Source organism: Argopecten irradians, chromosome 4 (assembly GCF_041381155.1).
Source record: "Argopecten irradians isolate NY chromosome 4, Ai_NY, whole genome shotgun sequence".
Lineage (NCBI taxonomy): Eukaryota > Metazoa > Mollusca > Bivalvia > Pectinida > Pectinidae > Argopecten > Argopecten irradians.
In genome coordinates this window covers 33,005,970-33,030,406 of record NC_091137.1, presented here as the reverse complement: position 1 = coordinate 33,030,406, position 24,437 = coordinate 33,005,970, and the positions used below count along the sequence as shown (strand labels likewise).

Sequence of the window (24,437 nt, the reverse complement as noted above, 5' to 3'; positions counted from 1 at the left end):
TAGACTTCCTGTTTTTAATGAATGGAGGGAATCATCAAACCCTCATTACTGGTCATGCCAAAATAATTTATACGTAGGGTAAATACTGTTGTTCAATAGGTGATAAGGCATCCCAAAAACTTGATAAAATAATCCTTGATAACTGACGAATAAGAACATTTTTCCTTCGAACTTATCTAATGGAAAGTTTACTCTCTTTTTAAACTGTACATGAGAAGCATATTTTCACTAATCTCCATTTGAACAACTGAGCCCTGTTGTGTAAATTTGATAGTATATGTTTCCATGTTATCAGAAGATTGCTTGATTGGCTTAAGGTTCATGTGTTAACAGCTAAGGCCATTTAAGGACAGACTCTCGTGTTTGCAATGTGTGTGAATTTTGCCATGGTCCTATTCAGCTCCCAAAGAATATTTTAAGGTAGAATAAGAATAGAAAACAGACTTGTTGACTTAGCCAAAGCGTTTTATTGACCATGTTGTGTTATTGGTCTGTGTAACGGACCAAAATAAACATTTCAGGAATGGCTCCTTATACAAAAAGGTATACCAGGGCAACATTCACAGGATTTACGGGAGCTTCACGGAAATTTGTCTGCCAAACACTACATTCAGCATCATTACAGCAAGGGGTGAACAGAAGCACAACACCAGGAAGTGGACACCTCTTGTTGCCATGGAAACATGTCCCAAAAATTATACATAACACCGATTAGGGAACACTCATGGTTGTCATAGACACAAAATGCACATAAAACCAGTAGATGAATAGCGTGACACCCCAAGTTGTCATAGACATGTGTTAAAAATATTAAACACAACACCAATAAATGGACATATCTGGTTGCCATGGGAATATGTCTCACAAAATATTCACAAAAGGAATAAGTGGACACACTTTGTTGTTATAGAAACTAGCTAGTGAGAAGTCAGAAGTCTTATCTAAATAGTTGACCTCTATAATCAACAGTTATCGGCTATTGGTAGAGAACCTGACCAATTAGCGTCAGTCGATTTCTATATACACTGTATATCCATCTTTTGGGCTATAAAAGTGCAAGTTCGTGTTTAATCATAAAAGCCATATACCGCTATATGCTATTATGGTGTTTGATAAATTGTCTAGGATTAACTGTATAAATATATCAGAAAACATCAAAAGTATTTAAATTTACAAATTTCTTCTAAAATTAAATTTCTACCTGGTTTGTTGAAATATATATCACCCTGAACTATAACGGGACACGGCATTTTGGACAGACAGGCACTTGCTGGCTCACAAACACACAAATCCAACACTGGTAAACAATACAAGCTAACCATTCACCACATTACAAGGTGGTTCAAAGTCTGTCTAGCTCTTGGTCGTTCAGGGTACTTCAATCTATTCATACTTATCCTAATAATATCACAAACTCAACACATTTTCTTATACTCTGCATACCCTATGGCTATGTTGTATACCATACATTTTTCAAAAGAAAAAAAAAAAAGGAAAATATTCTTCAATGCTAAAAACTTTTGCCTATCCATTCTAACAGTGTACTGTAAAACAACTTGTTTTCAGAGAGTTTCATGGTTGGAGAGAATTTGCAAAAAAAATTAACAATTTCCATAATTTGAAAGCAATATAATCAATTTCATCTCAATAATTCAGAGCTTATGTAAAGTGCCAAAAAAATCTTTGCAAAATAAGTTAGTAGTCTATACAATATTCAAGAAAGTTTTTGAAATCACAACTGAAGCTAGATAGTCTTTGAATAACAGTCGGTGTATAGTATATACACAGTCAATACCTTAGAAAACTTCACAATACTGAATTTGACAATCAATGGCATTTCGTAAAGTAAGGACATAAAATTAAAAACAAAAATGGATACAAATCAGACACCTGATTAATTACAAAGCATACAAACATGGCTACGCTACACCGACAGGTATTACTGTGTTAAATTCTCTAATTATGATAGGTTTTTGTTATTTTTGCCACCAAACAGATCTTGTGGGTTCAATATACACTGCATACCATATGTCATACCATAACCATTGATCTTAACTTACAATGTCAAAGTCCTTCACTTCAAAGCAAACCTGAAATTCCTAGGTTGTGTTAGAATACAAATTTTGTGCATTGCCATTACGCAAACTCACAGGGCATTAATGAAAATCAAGTTGAAAAATATTGCAGTTTAGTAATAACTGCTAATCTGATATTGCAGTTGAGAAATAAATTGAAATCTGAAGCAAGGAAACAAAGTTGTAAATGAAAAGCCAGGTAAACAACACAAATATACACTAAATCCACAACCACTACAATAGAGGGCGTCCATTCCAATCAGATCTGTACACAAAAATACTATCATTTATATCTTAAATGTAAACAGCTGGACCATGTTACAATATGTTTTCATTGAAGCATTTCTTCCTTTGATAACATGGTTTATCAATTAAAATGAAAATTGTTGACGTAACAATATTTCAGATATCATTTCTCTTCACTGGATAAACATAAACCTGTGACCTTGGTAAAAGTACTAAGTAGTGGTATTAGAATGTTTTTTACAAGTTTTTGTGACCTATTCCACCATTGCATATAAAGAGTTATCTGCCCTTGCAAGTAGGTATTGATTATGACACCATTTCAGAAAAAAGAACATGAGATTAGTTCACAAAATGATAGATACCTTCCAGTAAGGGAGCTACTCTGTAATATGCAAAATCAGAATATATTTATTACATGTCTGTTATATACTCTAATGAACTGTACATAAATGCCTTTGGTAAAATTTTGTGATAATATTTGGATACAAAAAATATTAAAATCTTAAAGTTTTATCATCACCATATTAGTATTTTGTGTCTTGTGATAACTAACCTATAAGTAGATGACACATATTAAAGAAATTTCTTACTCCATCACCAATGTATTTAGCTATGTAGTAAAAGAATGATATAGTTCATTGGGCACATATTTTGGTAGTACATGCAATATTCAGTTACATAGATATTTTAATTTTTTGATTTGTATATCCCCTAATAAACATGTAGGAATTTTTACCTTGTATAACAGACTCCTTTATGATTTAACTAATCTGTGAAAGAAGGGGAGATAACTCTGTAAACAGAAATGTCTGTCAATACATAAATACAAGTATTGATAACTCCATCTTTACCTTATCCCTCATCAGACTTTAATACATGGAAGATACATGCTTAATCAAGACACCATTTCATAATCTAATATTCTCTATGATTGAGTCACATTATTATTATGTTAAAGGGACAATTCGGTCTAAGAGTAGATTAAAACTTGCACATATTTCGGAAACAAACCAGTTCTAATGGAAATCAGATTAGTTGGTTTTATTGTGATATGCCAGAAAAGCCCAATGTAGTCAATTGTATGTGAAATGTTCAATCGCCATTACACATAGCCTTGTATGCCGAACCCAGACCCTTGCCTGTGTAATAATTTTTTTGTTAGTCTATAACTACTCGAAACCCTCTTACAGTTGTGTTAACATTATTAGATGCATGTTTTTGTCTAAAAATAATTTCATCAACTCCTCAGTGGTTATGTATTGCATTTGTTTAACGTGCGTGACTTTCACTCGGGTAAGGGTACAGCGTTCATGTTGTACCTGCTTAATCGTATTGATCAACGATTTGTAATTTCAATGGTATTAATCAAAATACTTAACAATGTTGTGGAATTTGTCAATATTTCTTGTCATATATTTCATAAGGAATGTAGAACAATACATTTATGTCATATTTTGCTTCTTGGTTATATTATGATTGAGTCACATTATTATCTATGTTAGCTAGAAAGATAACACACCTATAATCCACCCATTTCTGAGATACATGAAATACAAGGAAGACAACTCCCTAAAACATCTTATACACCACAGCTATCCAAAAAGGTAAGGGAGAGAACCTCCTATTCTATATTATTCAAAATTATTCATTCTATATGTAGAATTTCTATTATTTTCGTGGTTGGTATGGAACCATCAATATTTTTGTAATAACTGTTCAATGACAAAAGAAATACTAATGTAACAATAGCTTTTAACAACCGAGTCCAGTTGTCCTGTAAGTGAAATTGTATGTTGTACAGTGTATTAAGAATAAGTGACATCACTAAAATATGACGGATAAACATATAATACAATACCATGTATATACACCAATACCCCTAATTCAAAGTCTTTGGGCAATTGAAAAATAACATTAAGTGTTTAGAAATCCCCAGAAAAATGACAATAACTGGTAGTTGACCTTTTCATGTGTTCATTAGCTGCAGTATCAGTTACCAAAATGAGACTACGGTTATAGGAAAATATCCAATATTGACTAGAGAATAATAGAAATAATGACTGAAGTGAGATAGAGGTAACAGGGTTTTACTGGCGAAATCCTTAACATAACCCCATGTAATCTGTCTAAACCTTCCCCCAAGTTCATTAAAATCTTCAAGTGTACCCCCATCATAATCCATCCATTATCTATCACAAAGTGTAAAATCGTAAACCAAAACTTCCTTAGTGCAAAGAATGCAACCATCAATAAACTATCTCAATATGATGTAAACTTTACAAAAACAGTTTTGCATTAAAATATATATGAACAGATTTGTTGCAAAACATATTAACAGATCATTATATATGGATTCCATTCAATTTAAAATTCATGATACAATGTTTAATTAAATTTCAACAGATCATCCAAAATCAAATTTAATAGATTTAAATTCATCATTACAGTGAATTCTAACAAAGTTTTATAACTTAATTTCATTTTAAATTAATTCAAAATTCATATAACATGTATTAGTATAACTAAATTTTATTAGCTATTTTTAATATTACCTCAAAATTCATGTAATACATCATTACAACATAACTTCAATTCTTTAAAATCAATTCCTCAAAATTGGTGGTTGTAAAAGCATCAGACCAATATCAGAAACGAAGGATAATCATTTTGGAAGTTTTAGATCATTTTGCATACATCAATCATTAAAAAGATCCACTATCCTGTGGACATGGATATAACACTAAACCATGGGTTTGTCAGCCTAGTAATTAGGGCATTCTATGTGGTGAATAGGTCCAACATTCAAACATCAATAGTCATCCATTACAAATTTGCGTATCACATTTGGGACTGTCAAATCGAAGCCGGCGATATCCAGCATCCCTCGGTCATTTTGATCTGCCACCCACATGGAAGCATTAGTAAAGCCACACGTCACCATTCTGTGGAGAAGAACACATGGATTTAGTTGGTTATACAGGTGGCCATTATATCTGAACACAACTGTTCTAAATATCAATAGGGGATCTTTAGAGGATATGCTGCATCAAATTTTTTTTTTTTTTAAACAAATTTATAATTTGATAGGCTATGAGCTTTTAAGCTAATATAATTCACACAAAAACCCTAAAAATACAAGCTTCATTTTATAACTATGTGTGTCTGACTAGTATTTCTATAAACTATTGGAACACTCCAGGAATTAATCATCATATGACTTCTACCATGCTTTACGTTTTAACAGTGTAACCTAAATGAAGGATGCTCTAAGGATAACAGACTTCAACAAATTAGAACCTGAAAGATCAGGATAAAAAATTCCATTTCCCTTTATAAAATGTGCCTACAGAATCAGTCCCTATCTTTAGGTGCTTTAGATGCTAATCCTTCTTTGTAGAGTTACCTCTTTTGAGGGTATAGTTATCCATTGTGACGTCATTATTTTGTGAGCGAAACTCTCTTGAAATGTAATGCTAAGTACGCAAACATTTGACATCACAATCAATAACTACCCGCAAGGGCAGATAACTCTGTAATATGCTAATACTATTACCAAATACTCACTTCGTGTTTGGCATGTCCATATCTTTCCTATATTGCTGAAGAGCCTCCTGGGGTGAAGCTTTGGATTTGTCTCGACTGTCTGTCAGGAAGAGGAATACATCTACAGCCTTCTTGTTTTCCTTTGCCCATTGGATTGGCGCTGCGATCTCGCAGGGTGGAGGGGGGACCTACAGAACAGTGAAGTATTGATTTGTTAGAGTCACAGGGTGGAGGGGGTACCTACAGAATAGTGAAGTATTGATTTGTTAGAGTCACAGGGTGGAGGGGGTACCTACAGAACAGTGAAGTATTGATTTGTTAGAGTCACAGGGTGGAGGGGGTACCTACAGAATAGTGAAGTATTGATTTGTTAGAGTCACAGGGTGGAGGGGGTACCTACAGAACAGTGAAGTATTGATTTGTTAGAGTCACAGGGTGGAGGGGGTACCTACAGAATAGTGAAGTATTGATTTGTTAGAGTCACAGGGTGGAGGGGGTACCTACAGAACAGTGAAGTATTGATTTGTTAGAGTCACAGGGTGGAGGGGGTACCTACAGAACAGTGAATCATTGGTTTGTTAGAGTCACAGGGTGGAGGGGGTACCTACAGAATAGTGAGGTATTGATTTGTTAGAGTCACAGGGTGGAGGGGGTACCTACAGAACAGTGAAGTATTGATTTGTTAGAGTCACAGGGTGGAGGGGGTACCTATAGAATAGTGAAGTATTGATTTGTTAGAGTCACAGGGTGGAGGGGGTACCTACAGAACAGTGAAGTATTGATTTGTTAGAGTCACAGGGTGGAGGGGGTACCTACAGAACAGTGAAGTATTGATTTGTTAGAGTCACAGGGTGAAGGGGGTACCTACAGAACAGTGAAGTATTGATTTGTTAGAGTCACAGGGTGCAGGGGGTACCTACAGAATAGTGAAGTATTGATTTGTTAGAGTCACAGGGTGGAAGGGGTACCTACAGAACAGTGAAGTATTGATTTGTTAGAGTCACAGGGTGGAGGGGGTACCTACAGAATTGTGAAGTATTGATTTGTTAGAGTCACAGGGTGGAGGGGGTACCTACAGAATAGTGAAGTATTGATTTGTTAGAGTCACAGGGTGGAGGGGGTACCTACAGAACAGTGAATCATTGGTTTGTTACAGTTTTGTGGTTACTTAAGGACATGCAATGGTTGGTAGTGTAGAAGAACCAAAGTACCCATAGACCACTTGCCTCCAACTTACAACACAACACTAGTAGATTGCTAGACAGTTAAATCAACCAAGACCACACAAGGGACAAATAAAACATAGTCTATTCTGCATTTGCATATTACAGTTATCTGCCCTTGTGGATAGGTATTAATTGTGACCTCATGTGTTTGCGAGCGTAACGTCACACATTTAGAAGAAAACGATGTGAATTGCGCTGACAAAATAATGACGCAACAATCGGTAACTACTCACAAGGGAGCTAACTCTGTTATATGCAAAGACGGAATATATAGCCAAGTTGTCAAAATGTGTTGGAATTGGGACTCCAAGGAATGTTATTTATAGTTTAAAAGTAGATGGATATTATAAGAATGTCCACCTGCTTTATAGTAGTATTATCCACTTTTCAGAGGTTTTACTGTATAGATATATATAGATGATGTTGTATAACTTATATCATCTTTTGTATTATTCTACACTTTACTATCAATACAAAACATTGGCTACTTCTTTCCGATTGTCTTAAGCTTGTGTTCTGAGAGAAAGGATTTCACTATCCTTTTTGCATCAGATAGTATACATGTTTAATAGATTCACAATGATAACCTTAGTACTTACTCCTCTGAACACTGGTTCATCATTCTTTGGTTTTTCTTCCTCCTGCAGATATAATGGGAAATTCCACATTAGAATCTTTATCATCAACGTTAAGCTTTTTTCTTGAAAATAAGAGTAATCTATATAATCACACAAAAACAGCTATTATATAAGTCACCTAGAACTTTTTTCAGAGAAGGTAACAGTATGCACATTTTGGATGCAGAAAGCATTATGCCAATAATTGTGAAACATCATGACCAAATCACATATATTTTGTTACTACACTAGCTTGATATCTTATAACATCTACGACCATCTATGATTTCTCCAAAAAAGGTCAAAACTATCTAAGTCATTAAGTTTTTCTCTTTATGTAACTTATTTAAACAGTTTTTAATTCAATCAGTTTTTTAATTAAGTTTGTTTCGAGAAATCGGGTTCAGAAAATTAAACAAAATTTTTGTAAACATCCACCATGGTAAAGGGGAAGACAACTCAAGGATAATACAGTATCATGAGTAAAAACATGTTGACCCACTGCTGCATTGGATACAAGTTGCTTATAATGAATCACATAAAACTTGACTAATGACTGAATTAACTTTTTGTATTAGAAATACAGAAGTTGCAACGTATACATGCTTAACCTATTTTTAGTTTATTTGACTGCACTAGAAGAAACTTAATAGCCTATTGATATGAAAAAGGTTTTACTAAAGCATTTGTTTAAATGTAAAGCCTGGACCAAAAGATACAATAGAGGGAATTCATTAAATCATTACTGAAGAAGCCATATCTTTATTTAAACAATTCATTATCTTTGACAGACTTGTACTTACAGGCTCTGGAAGGTTGTCCGCTATAATAATTTGTGTGGCTAGCTCATCACAAATATCGGAAATTTTGGACTCTGAGCTCACAGGAAGTGGAGTAACACTACGGGTGAAATAGACGACGTCGACCTTATCCTCGCTCTTCAAGGTCATTGATGTCATAGCGGCGGCAGCGATGATGTTGGAGAGTGCTTGTGTGCCTCTCACTGCTAGCTTTCCCTTACTAACACCTACTCGTACGGCCACTAAGTAACGCTTTTTGGTAGCCTCCATGTTTTTCTGTTATGGATAAAAAGGATGTAAATAAAGTCAAATGACTTCAGAAATACTTTTCTGTGAGATATATATATCAGAACAGTAAGATTTCAAACCAAATTTCTCAAAAACAATGAAAATGAACATGAAATCATGAAAATAACACAACTAAACTACATGTGAACGTAATAATGCAAAAACATTGTATGATTGTAATTTTCGTCCACATATACACGGTAAGTCGCACTGGTGTACAAAGTCACGACTTATACTCCGGAATTCAACTTGAATGCTTGGAAAACTGAACTACTACAATGGTCATATAACTTCAAGTTAACAAGATTTGAAGTAACCGTACATCATAATACTTGCATGAGGGGGGGGGGGGGGATAAGTGCAAAGGAAAGTTTTTTATTTGGTTGAGTACTGTAATATTTGCATATTAAATACATTTTACCAAGCTATAGCTTATTACATTGTCAAGGATTATTACATCTTCATATAAACTGATACCTTAATTGCAGAATCAAAGGCTACATCCAAGGCACGAACAACTTCTTCATTGCGTGACCATTTGGGCTTGCCTCCTTTCCCTTGTTCATAAACTCTGGAGGCTAGCAAGACGGACAATGGCTCCACTCTGTCCAAATACAAAGCATTAAACACTCATGAAATTCATTGTGAAATATTTCAGTATGAAATTACATTTAGTTTATAGTTTGAGTAAAGTAACCTTCATTGGATGAAATGTGTGTAATAAGTGAAGTATATGCACTGTAAATGTTTATATTTTAACAGTAATCATACTTAAGTGTTTTTCGTGCCAAAAATTTTATGCTAATTTCATGCTCATATATGATTGTGTTAATTACATTTTCTGCATGCTGTTAGGATAACTATTATTGTAAATGTATGGATTTATAATTGTGCTAATCTGTTCAAAATAAATCTTGCATTAAAATTTGATTGCACCTAGAATAAGTACATATCCATTTTAATAGAGTTTTTTTTTCAAGGAAAAAATATTTCATAGGAAATTTTTGGTTTTAATTTCTACTGATACATTTTACCCTTGTTACTGACAATGAATCAGTGATTACCTCCCTTATGCTTACATTTTGCCCTTGTTACTGACAATGAACATTTTACCCTTGTTACTGACAATGAATCAGTGATTACCTCCCTTATGTTACATTTTACCCTTGTTACTGACAATGAATCAGTGATTACCTCCCTTATGTTACATTTTACCCTTGTTACTGACAATGAATCAGTGATTACCTCCCTTGTGATACATTTTACCCTTGTTACTGACAATGAATCAGTGATTACCTCCCTTATGTTACATTTTACCCTTGTTACTGACAATGAATCAGTGATTACCTCCCTTGTGTTACATTTTACCCTTGTTACTGACAATGAATCAGTGATTACCTCCCTTGTGATACATTTTACCCTTGTTACTGACAATGAATCAGTGATTACCTCCCTTGTGATACATTTTACCCTTGTTACTGACAATGAATCAGTGATTACCTCCCTTGTATTCTGTTGCTGACATTTTACCCTTGTTACTGACAATGAATCAGTGATTACCTCCCTTGTGATACATTTTACCCTTGTTACTGACAATGAATCAGTGATTACCTCCCTTGTGATACATTTTACCCTTGTTACTGACAATGAATCAGTGATTACCTCCCTTGTGATACATTTTACCCTTGTTACTGACAATGAATCAGTGATTACCTCCCTTATGTTACATTTTACCCTTGTTACTGACAATGAATCAGTGATTACCTCCCTTGTGATACATTTTACCCTTGTTACTGACAATGAATCAGTGGTTATGATACATTTTACCTTGATTTCTGACAATGAATCAGTGGTTACCTTGCATCCTCCAGTATAGATACATTTTGTAATTTATCCAACAATTCTTTGCTGGTGTCACATGAGGATTCTAAGAGTCCGACAGCTGCCATTTTACCAAAGCACTGTAATAGTGTTGTCATGGGAATGACATTGACCAGGGCCCGCCATACCTGTCAAGATTAAAAATGTACATGGTGATAAGTTATGCTTGATTGTTGTTTAATTTTTTGGTCTATGGTTTGATTTCACGGTTGACCTACCCAAGGTTATAGGTTTTTCAACTTACTCTGAAACCCTCAAACCATATCCATACATTGTCTCAAAGTGTAACCCCACTTGTGCATCCATCTTGACAAGGTTCGAAATTAACACTCGCCAACAGACCAAATGCGAGTTGATTTTTTAAATGGCATGTTGAAAAATATTGTTCTTTAAATTTTTGGGAAGCAGATACATCAGTTGTTATTTTCAATATACATTTGTGTATAGATAGTCAGAGAAGCAGACATCCAAACACTGTACTATATGGACCTAATGAGACAGTGGCTTATTTATATATATTGGCTGTTCATTATGTGAGCTTAGACAAAACCAATTGATACTTTGATAATATGTAATTTTAGCCTTCATTTGGACAAAGTGCCAAATTCTGAAAATAAATTCTTGTTACACTACACTACAGTGACTCTAAAAATGTTCAAACATTTATTGTAAAATACAATAAATTAATATAATAAATGTCAATGAATTTGGTTTGCTTTTAATTTTACTTTAAAAGTGGCAAGCAAGTTTCTGATTTGAAAAGTTGAAATTTTACCAACTTGCCAAAAAAGGAAATATATAGTGGCTTAAAAAATTAAATTCTACCCCTGCTTGACCGATGGTTTTGCAACGGTTGTAGAGTAAATTAAGTTAAATTATAATTCCACTTATAATCTTAATACATCAAATTAATGTAGTAGGATACAACTGTTTAGTTAACCATTTACACACTTAACAATCACTATTCACATAATCAATAATTACCTCTTTAGAGTTAAGAAGCTTCGTTGGTATACTCTCCAGACCAAATCTGTGTTTTTCTATGAGGCAGGCCACCTGGTGGTCGTCTGTGGAGTGTTTAAGTGTATCCACGGTAACAAGATAATCCAGGACCTTTTTAACCTCATCTGACACCTCATCCTTGTCAAACTCTTTCTTAGCTTCATCAATGCCTTTTACCAGGTACTTAAAGATCAGGCAAATAGCTGAAACAACAAAATTAATCAAGTGAATTAAAAAAATTACATCTCCTCTTTGATTAATTAAAAGCAGGGGACCATGATATCACCTTGGCATCCACCTTTGAATGTTTGAAAAAGATAATTGTGGCACCTGACCTTTGGATCAATGTCAAAATGACTCATTCAATCTCACTACACTGCACAGCATCTATGAATGACTCATTAGGTACATCAAACATTTTATAGCATCATATGTTTCCGTATTGCATGATCAGGATTACAATTTTTGTAAATGTTGGAATCACATTTATTGTTTAGACTTAAGACGGAGCCATATGACAGTAATCCAGAAATTTGGACCTTACTTAGTAAACTCCATAGACTTTGCTATAAATACATCACTGTTATCTGCCAATGAACTCTATCATTACAACACTTTATAGAGTCATATTAGATGTTTATGAAAGAATAAATATAAACACTGTCACAAATGATGTGTGTATGTACTTGTTGTGTTGATAAAAATGCTTATCATTTGTGTGTATACCCATAGAATATAATTTGATTAATATAGAATAAGTAGGATAAGGTTTTTTCTTCATAGTGAGCTTTCCAGTCTTCTGATATTCCAAATTTGCATATTACAGAGTTATCTGCACTTGCTGGTAGGTATTGATTGTGACGTCATGTGTTTGTGAGTGTAACGTCATACTTTTCAGAGAAAATGATGTGAATTGCACTCACAAAATAATGACATAACAATCGATACCTACCTGCAAGGGAGCTAACTCTGTAATATGCAAAGACGGAATAGCAGGTTAAGGTACAATTTCTACCAATATCCAAAATACACCCAATACAAACATCTGATCCACAGACAATCCAAACATATCTAGTTAGACTGTAACTAAATCCGAGGTCCCTGTGGGCCATATGACCTAGCAGATCTGACTAGTCAAAGATGTTGCACCACATTCATATACAAAATATACGATGATGTTCCCTACTCAAACATAACATGTATATTCTAACTTTGACAGCTATTCCAGTCAGCAGCATGGAGCATATTTTCATTTAACAAAAAAAAAATGATCAAGAAACTTTCACTATCTATTTTCTGAAGTGGGGACCATTTCTGAATCATCAACAAGAAGACAGCCTGGTCTGTATTCCTATCTTCCTAAGTGGAGCGTACCCCGTCTAACTACAACCATATGTCTAATAACACTAACCTCCAAACATTGAATAGCTGAGCAGAAAAGAATTTTCTTGCGGCAATTGAGATTTTTTTTACATGACTTTTCTACAATTAACCTCTCGACATATACACACATATGGCGATCCCTTTACTTAAGGCCTATTATTAGTTATAATTTTCAAGCATCATTGTATGCAACATAATTATGTATAGTGAAGTAAATACTAATTGGTTAAAAAGAATTCTACAGTAAATAGTCATTTGATAATGAAAATGTACTGGTTAACAAAATATACATTCACACTTGTCTATAAAGACCACACAAGAGAAAAAGATCTAGATCAAATTTGGTTAAAATTTCCTATTTGGTATCCCAACTGGTCAGATTATGCAGATGGTCCTATCCTACAGAGATGGTCCGCTCATCAGATGGTCCTATCCTACAGAGATGGTCCCCTCATCAGTCATGGTTATATGTTAAGTTAAAGTATTACAGTCTAAGCTACATACTCTATATCTTGGGTGTTGTTTTCCTGATATATAAACCACTACTCGACACTAGCACAACCCTACACCCACAACCCTACACCACAAAGTTGCAATTTCAAAACTCATTTGGATCAGTTTCCAGGTACTGCCAGTGTATAGGTTGAGGTTTCCCACCAGGAACTTTGGCTTTTCTCCATCTCCTAACCTTAGCACATCCTTCAATGACCCTATAGCTGGTTGTTTTAAACATGATGTTAAACAAAGCCTGTTCAATATTGTTTCCTGTACTGTAATTAAATTAATGTGATTTGTGGTTAAAATTATTCAAATTGAAAATTGAGATGGTACATATTGTATCTTATGTGTATCTATATATCATATCAGGGACTGTGTTAGAATTTTATCTCCTGAATCATGTACCTGAACTATAAATCCAATCTCTATAATCATACCCCATGTCGTCAGTTCTACAACATAACTAGATACAGGGTAATTCATACATTCCAGACTTAAGCTTAGTAGCTGATCCACATTTATAAACATGTAAGTTTTTATTTAATCAGGGCAAAGAAGATATTTTCACAGTTTTATCTCATCTAAACAAAGTCTTGAACCAAGCCGAAGTCACCATGACTCTCCATTTGAAGTAATTGAAATAACCATCTTTATAATTCAATGCCTCAAAATATATAACATTGACTTAACATTTTTAATTTATCATTAGCCCTATTATGGAAGCAATCTGTGACAGTATAGGTCATAGAGATAATATCTAATACTTTAATAATGAATGATGATGAATATATTAATATTTGGATTTCGGATACTGGAAATGTTTTTTTTTTAAAGAAATAAATGTCTTAACACACCTCCTTATGGAATCAGAATGAGTCTGACAAGTGGTGGGGGAGGAAAATGACTTCGTTGGTGGACTTTGAAACTGAAATGAAACTGTGAAGATCTAGAACTTTTATACATTTTTCTTATTTGGCACCATACAGAACCTTTAACTTCTTACAAAGATTATAATATTTGTACTTCAGACCCCTTGTTAGACAGGAAGTTCTGCCAAATTTATAGGCAGTATAATATAATGCAAACTGACAATTGAGAACAACTTAAGACTGACAACTAGTGAGCAGCTGTTTAGCAGAGGTACTCAGACAAAAGAAGTTACATCACTGGTAACGTCTGTATATACTGAACAGGGAGTCACTGCACTCAGACGTTTGTCACATTACATACCACAGGGACTTGGCACGAATTTCCAACCATGGGCACTAGTCTTATAATACATATATATTTTACACATATGTATTGTAGTACTATGACATAATGTATAGCCTGTTAGTTGGAAATTTGTGCCAAGTCCCTGTGGTATAAAATAGATAAGTAGTTGCATTCCTTGAAATGGCCATATCACAATTCAACATTACAGCACATGCCAATTCATGCAAGTGTAAGACGATGTTCCACAGCTGTTCATCACAACTTAAAACAAACACTAAACAATACAAACAAGGTTGCAATTGTTGGAAGATTCAGAACTGCTAAGATTTAAATAATGTTTGTAATGATTTTGACCTTGCATGCAGGGAAAGACGTTTTAAATTCTCAACTTTAATGCAACTAAATTCAAACCTTGTAACACCAAACTTAAATTATTCGAGTAAGGTCAATATTTCTATATGAACCTGAAGTTATGTAATTATGTTTGTATACATAAACAGTATAGAATTTTGGATCTATGAATTGTACATATACATTTATACAGATACTCAGCCTTTTGAAGATTCTTAACTAATTACTATATGACTATTTATTAATATAAATTTCTTGGTGTTGTTGAAATTCTTTTAATTAAGATATCAAATCTGCACCCAAGAATATCAGCAGCCACTTATTTCAGCAAGTGAATATCCAATGGGAACTACATTTCTCTGATGTACCTCAACAGGCATATACAGGATCTATATTGGCTTCTACTGTGCTTAAAAACATGTGATCATTGATCACAATTTAACACATGTACAAGTCACAATGACCTACTTCTTTCACCGTCTGGTGAGGATGAATATATATGGTGCTGATATTGGGTAAGAAGGGGAAAAAACTGAAGATAACCTCAAACTGATCATTACCCATTACTGACCGTACACAGTATGGGCTTTAGTTGTAAAAACCATTTGTATATTACTTATATAATTCTTACATATTAAAATGCATTAACAGCACCAAACAAGACAGTGACCCTGTGGTATATACTACAGTAGAATTAAGCAGATATCTGTGTATATATAGCTCCTTGAGCTAATACCTCCCTGGTTTTATGAAGTACATGTGTTGGACCTACCAATCTGAGAGCTCGAGTCTGACACATCAGTTGTATACATGTCGAATCAACTAGGCAGTATGCTCCCAGTAAAACATGTTTACAAGTTACAACAGTTATTGTGAAGCTCACACAATTAAAATGTTACAACACAGTCTGAGGACCCATATCTCTGGCACTGCACACTTATACCAAATAAATCAATATTCCACAAGATAGCTAATTAAAACAAAACTCATTTTCAAATAGAAATTTGAATCCTCTTATCAAAATTCTTGCAAAGCTATTCAATAATTAGATCTAGATTTTCATCAGATCTGAATGACAGGACAAAGAAGCCATACTATGCAAGTGTACTAGATTTATCATATAAAGCTCTAATGGTGGTCAGGTATCAAACTACCGATCAACTGGTCAACATGCATATATGACCTAGCTCATTTATGTCAAACCTTATTAAGGTATGAAGAAGTGTGGGAGATAGTCACATGATATTCATGCTTCCATTGTATTCAATTTCTTTATACAAGATCGATGCATAAACATCAATATAAAGGTAAAAACTTTATTAAATGTCCAGTGAGCTTTTTTCTGTTAAAAAATGTAGATAGCCAGAGCATGCATGCACTAGCATAGAGTTCAACATAGTTTCACAGAATGTGCCAAGTTTAAGAAGCGGAGGAAAGCCAGAGTACTCAGAGACAAACCACTGACTTAAAGTCACCATCTGGCTACTGCCCCAGCCCCCATATGAGTTCAAACTCTCAACAAGAAATGTAGAGCTTGTGGTTATATGTCGAGACATCTGAAAAACTTGGGGCCCATGCATGTGGCACATGGGGCCTCGGTGGCTGTTTGGTTAAGATGTCATATAATATGGTATCACAAGCCCTAGCCTCCACTTCTGGGTCATGAGTTCAAATTTGGATCTACTGCCCCATGTGAGTTCAAATTCTCAACTAGAAGTGCAGAGCTTGTAATTATATGTTAAATTGGGACATCTTAAACACTTGGGGCCTGTGCATGTGGTACATGGGGCCGCCGTGCCCAATGGTTAAGATATAAATGGATGCATGATCATATAAACCGTTAGCAAGCACATTACAAGGTCCTATGTATTGTTGACCAGTACATCTCATTACATATACATTGAACATTTTGACTATTTTCCTATAGGCAGTCATAACACTACTCCATAACATGTCTTTATATATGTAAGAGTACTGACTAGTATACACATAAGTATAGCCAGCAGAGTTATACACAGTGCAAGCTCCCAAGTTGTGGCCTTTGTAACTTTTCCTATAGACAGTCATGTTGAGTACAAGCTCCTATAGGTGTGGACTAGTACCTAACTGGCCCACATTGTAGCTTTCTCACACAACTTCTACACTAGACTTAAGACACAGACAATTACGTTCACATTCATCTCATACCAATTGCATAATGCAGTCAAGAAAACAAAATAAAAAAGAAGGTAAAAACGCAAGCCAGCAACAACTTCAAAACACTGGGTAATATGTATATATCTTCAGTGCTGTTTCTGTCATGGCCAATGCACTTAAGAAGTTAATACAAATCTGGTGACTAAAATTTTAAGGGAAACATGTAGCCCTGTTTAGACCTCAGTAAATATATGATTCCACAAAACTAAATGAATCCATTAATTTCATCAAGAAATGAAATACCAAAAACTGTGTTGCTATATTAAAGCAGCCTATTGTACATGTGATCAGCAGCAATGCAGATGGCCTCTAAATACAGGTTTAACTGATATTCTGAAAAGTAAATACTGATCCAATATTCCATTTTCTAATTATAAGCATTAAAATAACACAAAAATACAATGCATGGTCAAAAATTATTGATAGAGAATTGCAAAACAAAAGTAGGATATTGGTTGTGTTTATGGAATTGCTACATATTGTATGTGATGTGTGCTCTAATATCGTTCACCATAAGGTTCCACTGTACTGCCTTTATAACAATTTCTTTCCAACAACTGAAACAATTGTTAATTACATTTACAACACAAAATTTTGAAGATAACCAAACTTTGCAATTGCACCATTGAAAACAAAGTTGTGTCGAATTGTACTTGGACTTCGGATATTTTGATCATTTCAGCGGATCATTCACATCTAATTTTTACTATATTGCTGCATGTGTGTGTAACATGCATATGTGTACATGTAGATATATGCTCCGATGGAATCATGCAAATTAGTGGAAAGCTCCATTAGTACAGTTTCAACTGATATCATAATGCAAGGCAAGTTTTCTTTGGTTGAAAGCTTAGTTAGCATTGAATTCAATGTAATAATTACATATAGAACATAACAAAAAAACTCACGAAACTTAACACAGGAACTTACGTACTGATAGGTTTACTCATGAAATGCATTCACCATTTACATTTAGATTTCTTACAATTGTAGCAGGATGTTTGACATCATTTTCATCTGGATTTTAACAAAACTTAAATCATTCTGGACTTTGCCAGTGAAAGCTTTTTAAATAATTCTTCACTTCAGTGTTAAGGGTAAAGGTCAAGGATGAGGTAAGCAAGATTTGGCAAGTTTAGCTATCAGTATTTTGCTCTTGTGCAAATAATTATATACATTGTATATATGTTAATTTCCATAGAATTATAAATACAGGTAACATTTGTAATTATACCAAAACTCCCTGTTCATTGAGCTTTTATACATGTTATTCTATCAGAATTTGTTAATATTACCAAGTATATAATTCTAAGTATGAAAGATATTTCCAATCTCATAGATACTAATTATATGGCTATAAGTCACTACTATATGAAACTCAGGCACTCTTAATAATTTAAAGAACTATTGCATGACATCAGATATCAAAAAAATTAAATTTTGTCAAAACATCAAAAATTACATTTTTATCACTTACCATCACTTGACCCTTTTATATGACCAAGCCGTAATACATCTCGATGCGTCCATCCACAGTAGCTGATTTGGCGTGTAACACTTTCTGCCAAACTCAGTGGTGACTGTTGATTATACCATTGGCTGACAGCATTTTTCAGGGACCTACCCCATCCTCTACTATTTTCTGTCAATGTTTTTTGATAACTTAAAAACTGAAATAATTCCCTTGGTGATTTGCAAATTTTGAGGAACGTTTGATATGCTAACTGTTTTAGGTCTTTATCGGTGGACTTTGCACATAGTGCCACAGTAAACAATAATGTATCTGTATTCACTGACTTTCTCTCTGTGTGACATTTCAACACTTCTGTCAAAATATCTTTTCCTTTGTGTTCATTGAGCAACTCTGTTAAAAACACAGTTTTTTCAACTGTGCAACAGTTTCCAATGACTTTATACACTGCACCGTCAGTACATAAATGAAGAAATCTTTTGAATGCATCAAAGTTGCTAATTTCTGGCGAAGCCATGGTCACCAATCTTCCTCCTGGAAAGGGAGATCAACACAAATTAAATTAATTTAAGTATTTTGTAAAACTGCTTCATTGACAACATACAATTTTGTGCATATACATATGTACACAGTGGCTGCACTATCAATATTCATTATAAGACAAAAGACAACACTGAATAAACTACACCAAAGCAAGGAAAAAGTAGCTTCAATACAGTATGAGTATGGTGAGAGTTGTGCATCCTGGCATGATTTCTTACTGCAACACACTTTGAACAATAATTGATGTGCTTCCAAAATAATGATAATTTTGTTATTATGAGTATGAAAAACAGTCCTTCACCTGTATATGATTAAAAACACCGCCGTCGATAATGATATCACGGCTGCAAGGTACGCAACACCGTGGAATGGGAGAAATATTTCAGGAATTTACAGCATGCTCATCTCAGTTCAAGCTCATCGACGATGGGGTGAACTTCCGATGTGGTCTACGTCATCAGAACGGCTGTGTCGCTTACAACATAAATAAAAATTATAATCAAAGCGTGTGTACAACGCAGATCAGTTCCGTCTCGTGTCACATGACACTGATCGTCCGGTAAGGGAAGTCTCACGTCAAAGATGGCAAGTCAGTCAACGGGTATCCAGCAGCTGTTGAAGGCCGAAAAAACGGCAGCAGAGAAAGTTTCCGAGGCTAGAAAACGTAAGAGATTCAGGTCAACGTTTGGGATCGGGTATATGGTAATGCAAGGGAGATTTATGTAAGACATAGGCTGTAAACTGGAGGTCATCATTTTGCATTCCTCTGTTGACACCCCGGAGATATGACCTCGGGCCCCTTATCTGTACGTGTATGTTCCATACGTTTAAACCACACTTTTGATGGAACTATTGGAGTAGTAAATGGTTACCTCGAAACATTTAGTTTCATTACCCATATGTAAGATACAGGGAAAAAAAACCTTCTTAATAGTCCAGCTGTATTATTATTAATTAATACATTATTAATAGTATTATTATTATTATTTAAAAAATAATAAAAACTGTTTAATTACCCCTGTTATGCATTTGCATTAGATAAATATATATTTACTGGGGAGAGCAGTACTGGAGCAACGCAAAACCTCCCCACATGTATGAAAAAATAGCGGCCGCAAACTAAAGCTGTCAGTGAGTAGGATTGAATTTTGAAGATTGTGTTTTTTCCTATATTTTCATATCTCTGTTACCTAAGAAGTGATTCGCATTTTGTGCCCTTCGGGCACGAAGGGCTGCGCCTTTATAAACTACCCAAGGCAAAGTGAAGTATATGTGGGTATAACTGACAACCCAACGTGACTATTATAACGTCACTAATGTTGATGTGGTAACGTCAACTGATCACCGTCAAAATGACTGTTCCATCTCGTTGATTAAATCGTCGTTCATAAACGGTTTTCCTGGTCTAGTTTAAACAATGTTATTACAGAGACCCCAAAATGAGTTGATAATGTAAATACATGTATAAGCATTTCACTATCTTCCTATGGCATCTATGGTCTATATAGATGCCAGAGCTTTGCAGACAATCATGCATCTAGCGCGCATTATGAGATGATTGTCTGCAAAGCTCTGGCATCTATATAGACCATAGATGCCATAGGAAGATAGTTAAATGCTTAAATATGTAGGTATGGATATTTCAGTTTTGTAGCGCAATATAGCTTTTGTGGATTTGCGGATGAGTTTCAGTATCTGTGTATCATAGTTCAGCAAAATTTAGTGTGGCCTATATTTGGATGGGTGACCACTTCTTTCGTTCAGGTCTTGGTCTTGGCACGTTACAACTCTATATATCACACATAATACATGTTGGTATATATGTAACATTATAAAGAGCCATCATTACAATGTAAGCACACGCTCAGTTTTAAGAAAACTGATATAGGGCCTACAATTGTCATAATTTTTGTTTCACGAAATCACAGGTGCCAGCTGTATATTGAATGAGCTGAAGAGCTCGATCAACCTCATGCATTGTGATTTTTGTCATAAATAGCAAAATAATCAAATAACTTGGGCCTGATATCAAATCGCCTTTCGTCCATGATCCATCCGTAAACAATGCTTGTTACCGCTATTTCTCAGAAAGTGCTGAAGGGATCTGTCTAAAATTTAATGTAGGTTGCCCTAAAAGTGTCATGCTGATTTTGAGACTGATCAGAAGAACAATATGGCCGCAAGGCAGTCATCTTGGATTTTGGCAGTTGATGTTTGATCTAATTTCATTTGTAGGTTTCGCTAGGGCCCTTGTTGAGCATCTTGGATTTTGGTATTTGAAGTTTGTTACCGCTATTTCTGAGACATTACTTAGGAATCTGTCTCAAATTTCATATGTATGTTCCCCTTGGGCTCTAGTTGTGCATATTGTATTTTAGGAGACATAAGTCTTCAATATGGCCGTCTGGTCATCATCTTGGATTTTGATAGTAAAATTTGAATAGCAGAGAAAAGATCCTCTTTCCATTGTCAGACATAGATCATTCTTTGGTGGGCGCCATGATCCCTTTAGGATCTCTTTATTTTTTTTTACAAATTTGTGCACATAAAATATTAATATGCAACAGGTTAACAGCTAAACACAAATCATTTCCGCCCTATACTACAGCTAGACAACTTTTGATCGAAATTGAACTGCTACACGATTTATTGATTTTCTCTGTTTCTTAACAGGTAAAAACAGGAGGTTGAAACAAGCTAAGGAAGAGGCCCAGGCTGAAATTGATGCCTACAAAGCCCAGAGGGAAAAACAGTATAAACGTTATGAGCAGTCTGTAAGTCATACATTTAAATGATTTTATTTAACTGAAATATTCTTTGGCTAGGTCTTGCATTAGCATTATATTATAGTGTATTAAAAAAATAAGCCTTTGTATTGTGACTATTGCTGTGTTGTACAGTTAAGTAATTATTTTGCTGAGAATAAAATGGATTTTTATAAACCAAGATTTTATTTTATCATGATTGTATGTATAGTATGTACGCTTTTGGAAATTATATACCTGGTATACATATTTTTAAAATGAAAAAATAGAGCAAATGCCATTACCTGGGCACTCGGGACTAAAACCTATGACACATTGTTTGACCAGATTTATATGCCAACCTGTTTCATTAGAAGAAAGAAACTTCATACAAAATTTACTGTAATTGTTAGCTTTATTATTTCTTCTTTGCCTCGTTAGGTTCTTGGTTCCCGAGGAGACATGGAAACTAAAATAGATCAAAGTACGAAACAAAAGATCCAGGAGATCAGTATGGGAGTGGCCAAGAACAAAGAGCGAGCTATAAAGGAGTTACTGGATTTGGTATTAAACATCCAGCCCCAGGTACACAGGAATCTGGTCCCAAAGGTGTAATGGCTACCACGTATGTCATGTCACCAAGAGCTAGTCAAAGCAGTGTATATGTGATTGGGCTGATACAAACATTGACAGTACCTGACTCAAGAAAATTCAGTACAACAAAATGTTTCCATTCAGGGTAGATTTTTCAAAAATATTGAATAATATTTTCCAATCACTTGTTTCACTGCAAGGTGATAAAAGAAAGCAATTTGTCAGTTTGAGTGAGATACTAAAAGTACTATCCAGAATACTATTGTATAAGTTGGTATTGATCTTGTGTATGCTGGTGTATACTAGAGCTTGTAATTTGTATACTATTGAATTACCTGTAGAGCCTTGATTCAGTGTTAAATTTGGCTGTAGCTACAGAGAGTTAAATCATGAAGTAATTTATGTGTATAATCTGTGAATTCTCTGTCTCGTTTAGTAAACTTCCTGTATATTAGTAATAAGAGTGCATTTAATGATTTATTAGAATTATGTGAAATAAGGTCAAAATTTGAGGATAGTATGGTAAAAATGAAACTTCATTTAGTATTATTTAGTAAAATTATAGTTTCTGCAAAATGATGTTGTATGCACTATCAGCAATAGCGTTGTACTAGAGTACAGAACAAATTCATATTTACAAAAATCATATTCAGATTCATTGTGAAATTGTCTAGTAGAGAAATACTGCATTGTAGCAGGTATATAAGAATGAATGTATGAACATATCAATCTTTACAATTTTTGTTAATAAAAACCCACATTCCAAAGGCTGACATGATATGTAAGGGGAGATAACTTTCATTTTTATCATGCCTTGACTTCAAAAAGTCAACTTGGGGTTAAAGCAAGCTATGTTCCATTGCATTTCATAGCACAGAACTCTTCATCTTACAATATAAGCACAGGTGATTTTGCACATAGAAATCCATAAGATTTAAATACCTTATACAGGTATCTTAAAAAATCATATGTTGTCTGGTATTGCATGTGGACAGGCAAGGATTTGGTCACTGCCAAACATTTCATTTGAGATATAACCTAGATAATATATTGATCATTTGGTTCATTTTATCACATTTATTCTACATAAATTGATATGTGCTTTGGTCATACTGCATTGATATTAAAGTAAGAATATAGGGGTTACCAAATACCAAAATTAAACAACATGGGTAAAATATGATTTGTGTTTGATTAGTTCCAACTTCTGTTGATAGTAACATCACAAAAATCATACTTTAGTCACATCGTTTTGGTATCTGGAAATCATTGTATTGGTATGTTTCAGGCTATGTTAATCTTTTACAATCTTTTTCACATCGATTCATCTATAGGGAAACATGGTGTATATCATGTTTGGGTAATGAAATTTGTGTGGTTGTTTAAGTGAGGAAATCATTAATGATTGGTATGTATAACATTGTTGTAATTTTGTTTATTTCATATTTATTATTTAGCCATTATTAAAATCAACATATTACCAGTTGTATATGTCCATGTTTTCTTTTTCTCCCAGACTGAAATTATTAATATTACAAACACTGTACTGTAAACGTGGAAAGTTAGGCATGGTGGAAATTTATGCTAATTATGCTGAAATCTTTTTACCATGGAATATTCCCCCATGCATAATATTTTGTGTGTATCAAACTATGACACTGGAAGTTTGTAAGTTTATGTATCGCAAAAATAATGTTGCAAAATGTTTACATCTATAAATTGCGATATTAAACACTTGCGAATGTATTCATGTCAACAGTATAG

General features: G+C 34.3%; 2 protein-coding genes across 2 annotated transcripts; one reads left to right on the top strand and one right to left on the bottom strand.

The window, feature by feature from the left end:
* Positions 1 to 3,798: 3,798 nt before the first annotated feature.
* LOC138321353 (RNA-binding protein Ro60-like) lies at positions 3,799 to 19,794 on the bottom strand. The gene is made up of 9 exons (XM_069264994.1): positions 19,637 to 19,794; positions 18,799 to 19,326; positions 11,661 to 11,881; positions 10,653 to 10,804; positions 9,273 to 9,399; positions 8,511 to 8,783; positions 7,690 to 7,731; positions 5,886 to 6,052; positions 3,799 to 5,263 (listed from the first exon to the last, which is right to left on the bottom strand). The coding sequence occupies exons 2-9, from the start codon at positions 19,307 to 19,309 to the stop codon at positions 5,131 to 5,133; spliced, it is 1,626 nt and encodes a 541-aa protein (XP_069121095.1). The 5' UTR covers positions 19,310 to 19,326; positions 19,637 to 19,794; the 3' UTR covers positions 3,799 to 5,130.
* Positions 19,795 to 19,843: 49 nt separating this feature from the next.
* Positions 19,844 to 24,158, top strand: LOC138321355 (V-type proton ATPase subunit G 1-like). The gene is made up of 3 exons (XM_069264996.1): positions 19,844 to 19,999; positions 22,009 to 22,109; positions 22,521 to 24,158. Exons 1-3 carry the CDS (start codon positions 19,918 to 19,920, stop codon positions 22,692 to 22,694), a joined length of 357 nt encoding a protein of 118 aa, XP_069121097.1. The 5' UTR covers positions 19,844 to 19,917; the 3' UTR covers positions 22,695 to 24,158.
* The last annotated feature ends 279 nt before the right edge of the window (positions 24,159 to 24,437 follow it).

Excerpts from the sequence above, each read along its gene's own strand:
- LOC138321353 (XM_069264994.1), bottom strand. The coding sequence starts at position 19,309 with ATGGCTTCGCCAGAAATTAGCAACTTTGATGCATTCAAAAGATTTCTT. Across the intron at positions 11,882-18,798 it reads TATAAAAGGGTCAAGTGATG|CTATTTGCCTGATCTTTAAG; the intron begins GTAAGTGATAAA and ends TTGTTGTTTCAG. Across the intron at positions 10,805-11,660 it reads AGCTTCTTAACTCTAAAGAG|GTATGGCGGGCCCTGGTCAA; the intron begins GTAATTATTGAT and ends TAATCTTGACAG.
- LOC138321355 (XM_069264996.1), top strand. The coding sequence starts at position 19,918 with ATGGCAAGTCAGTCAACGGGTATCCAGCAGCTGTTGAAGGCCGAAAAA. Across the intron at positions 20,000-22,008 it reads AGTTTCCGAGGCTAGAAAAC|GTAAAAACAGGAGGTTGAAA; the intron begins GTAAGAGATTCA and ends GTTTCTTAACAG. Across the intron at positions 22,110-22,520 it reads ATAAACGTTATGAGCAGTCT|GTTCTTGGTTCCCGAGGAGA; the intron begins GTAAGTCATACA and ends TTGCCTCGTTAG.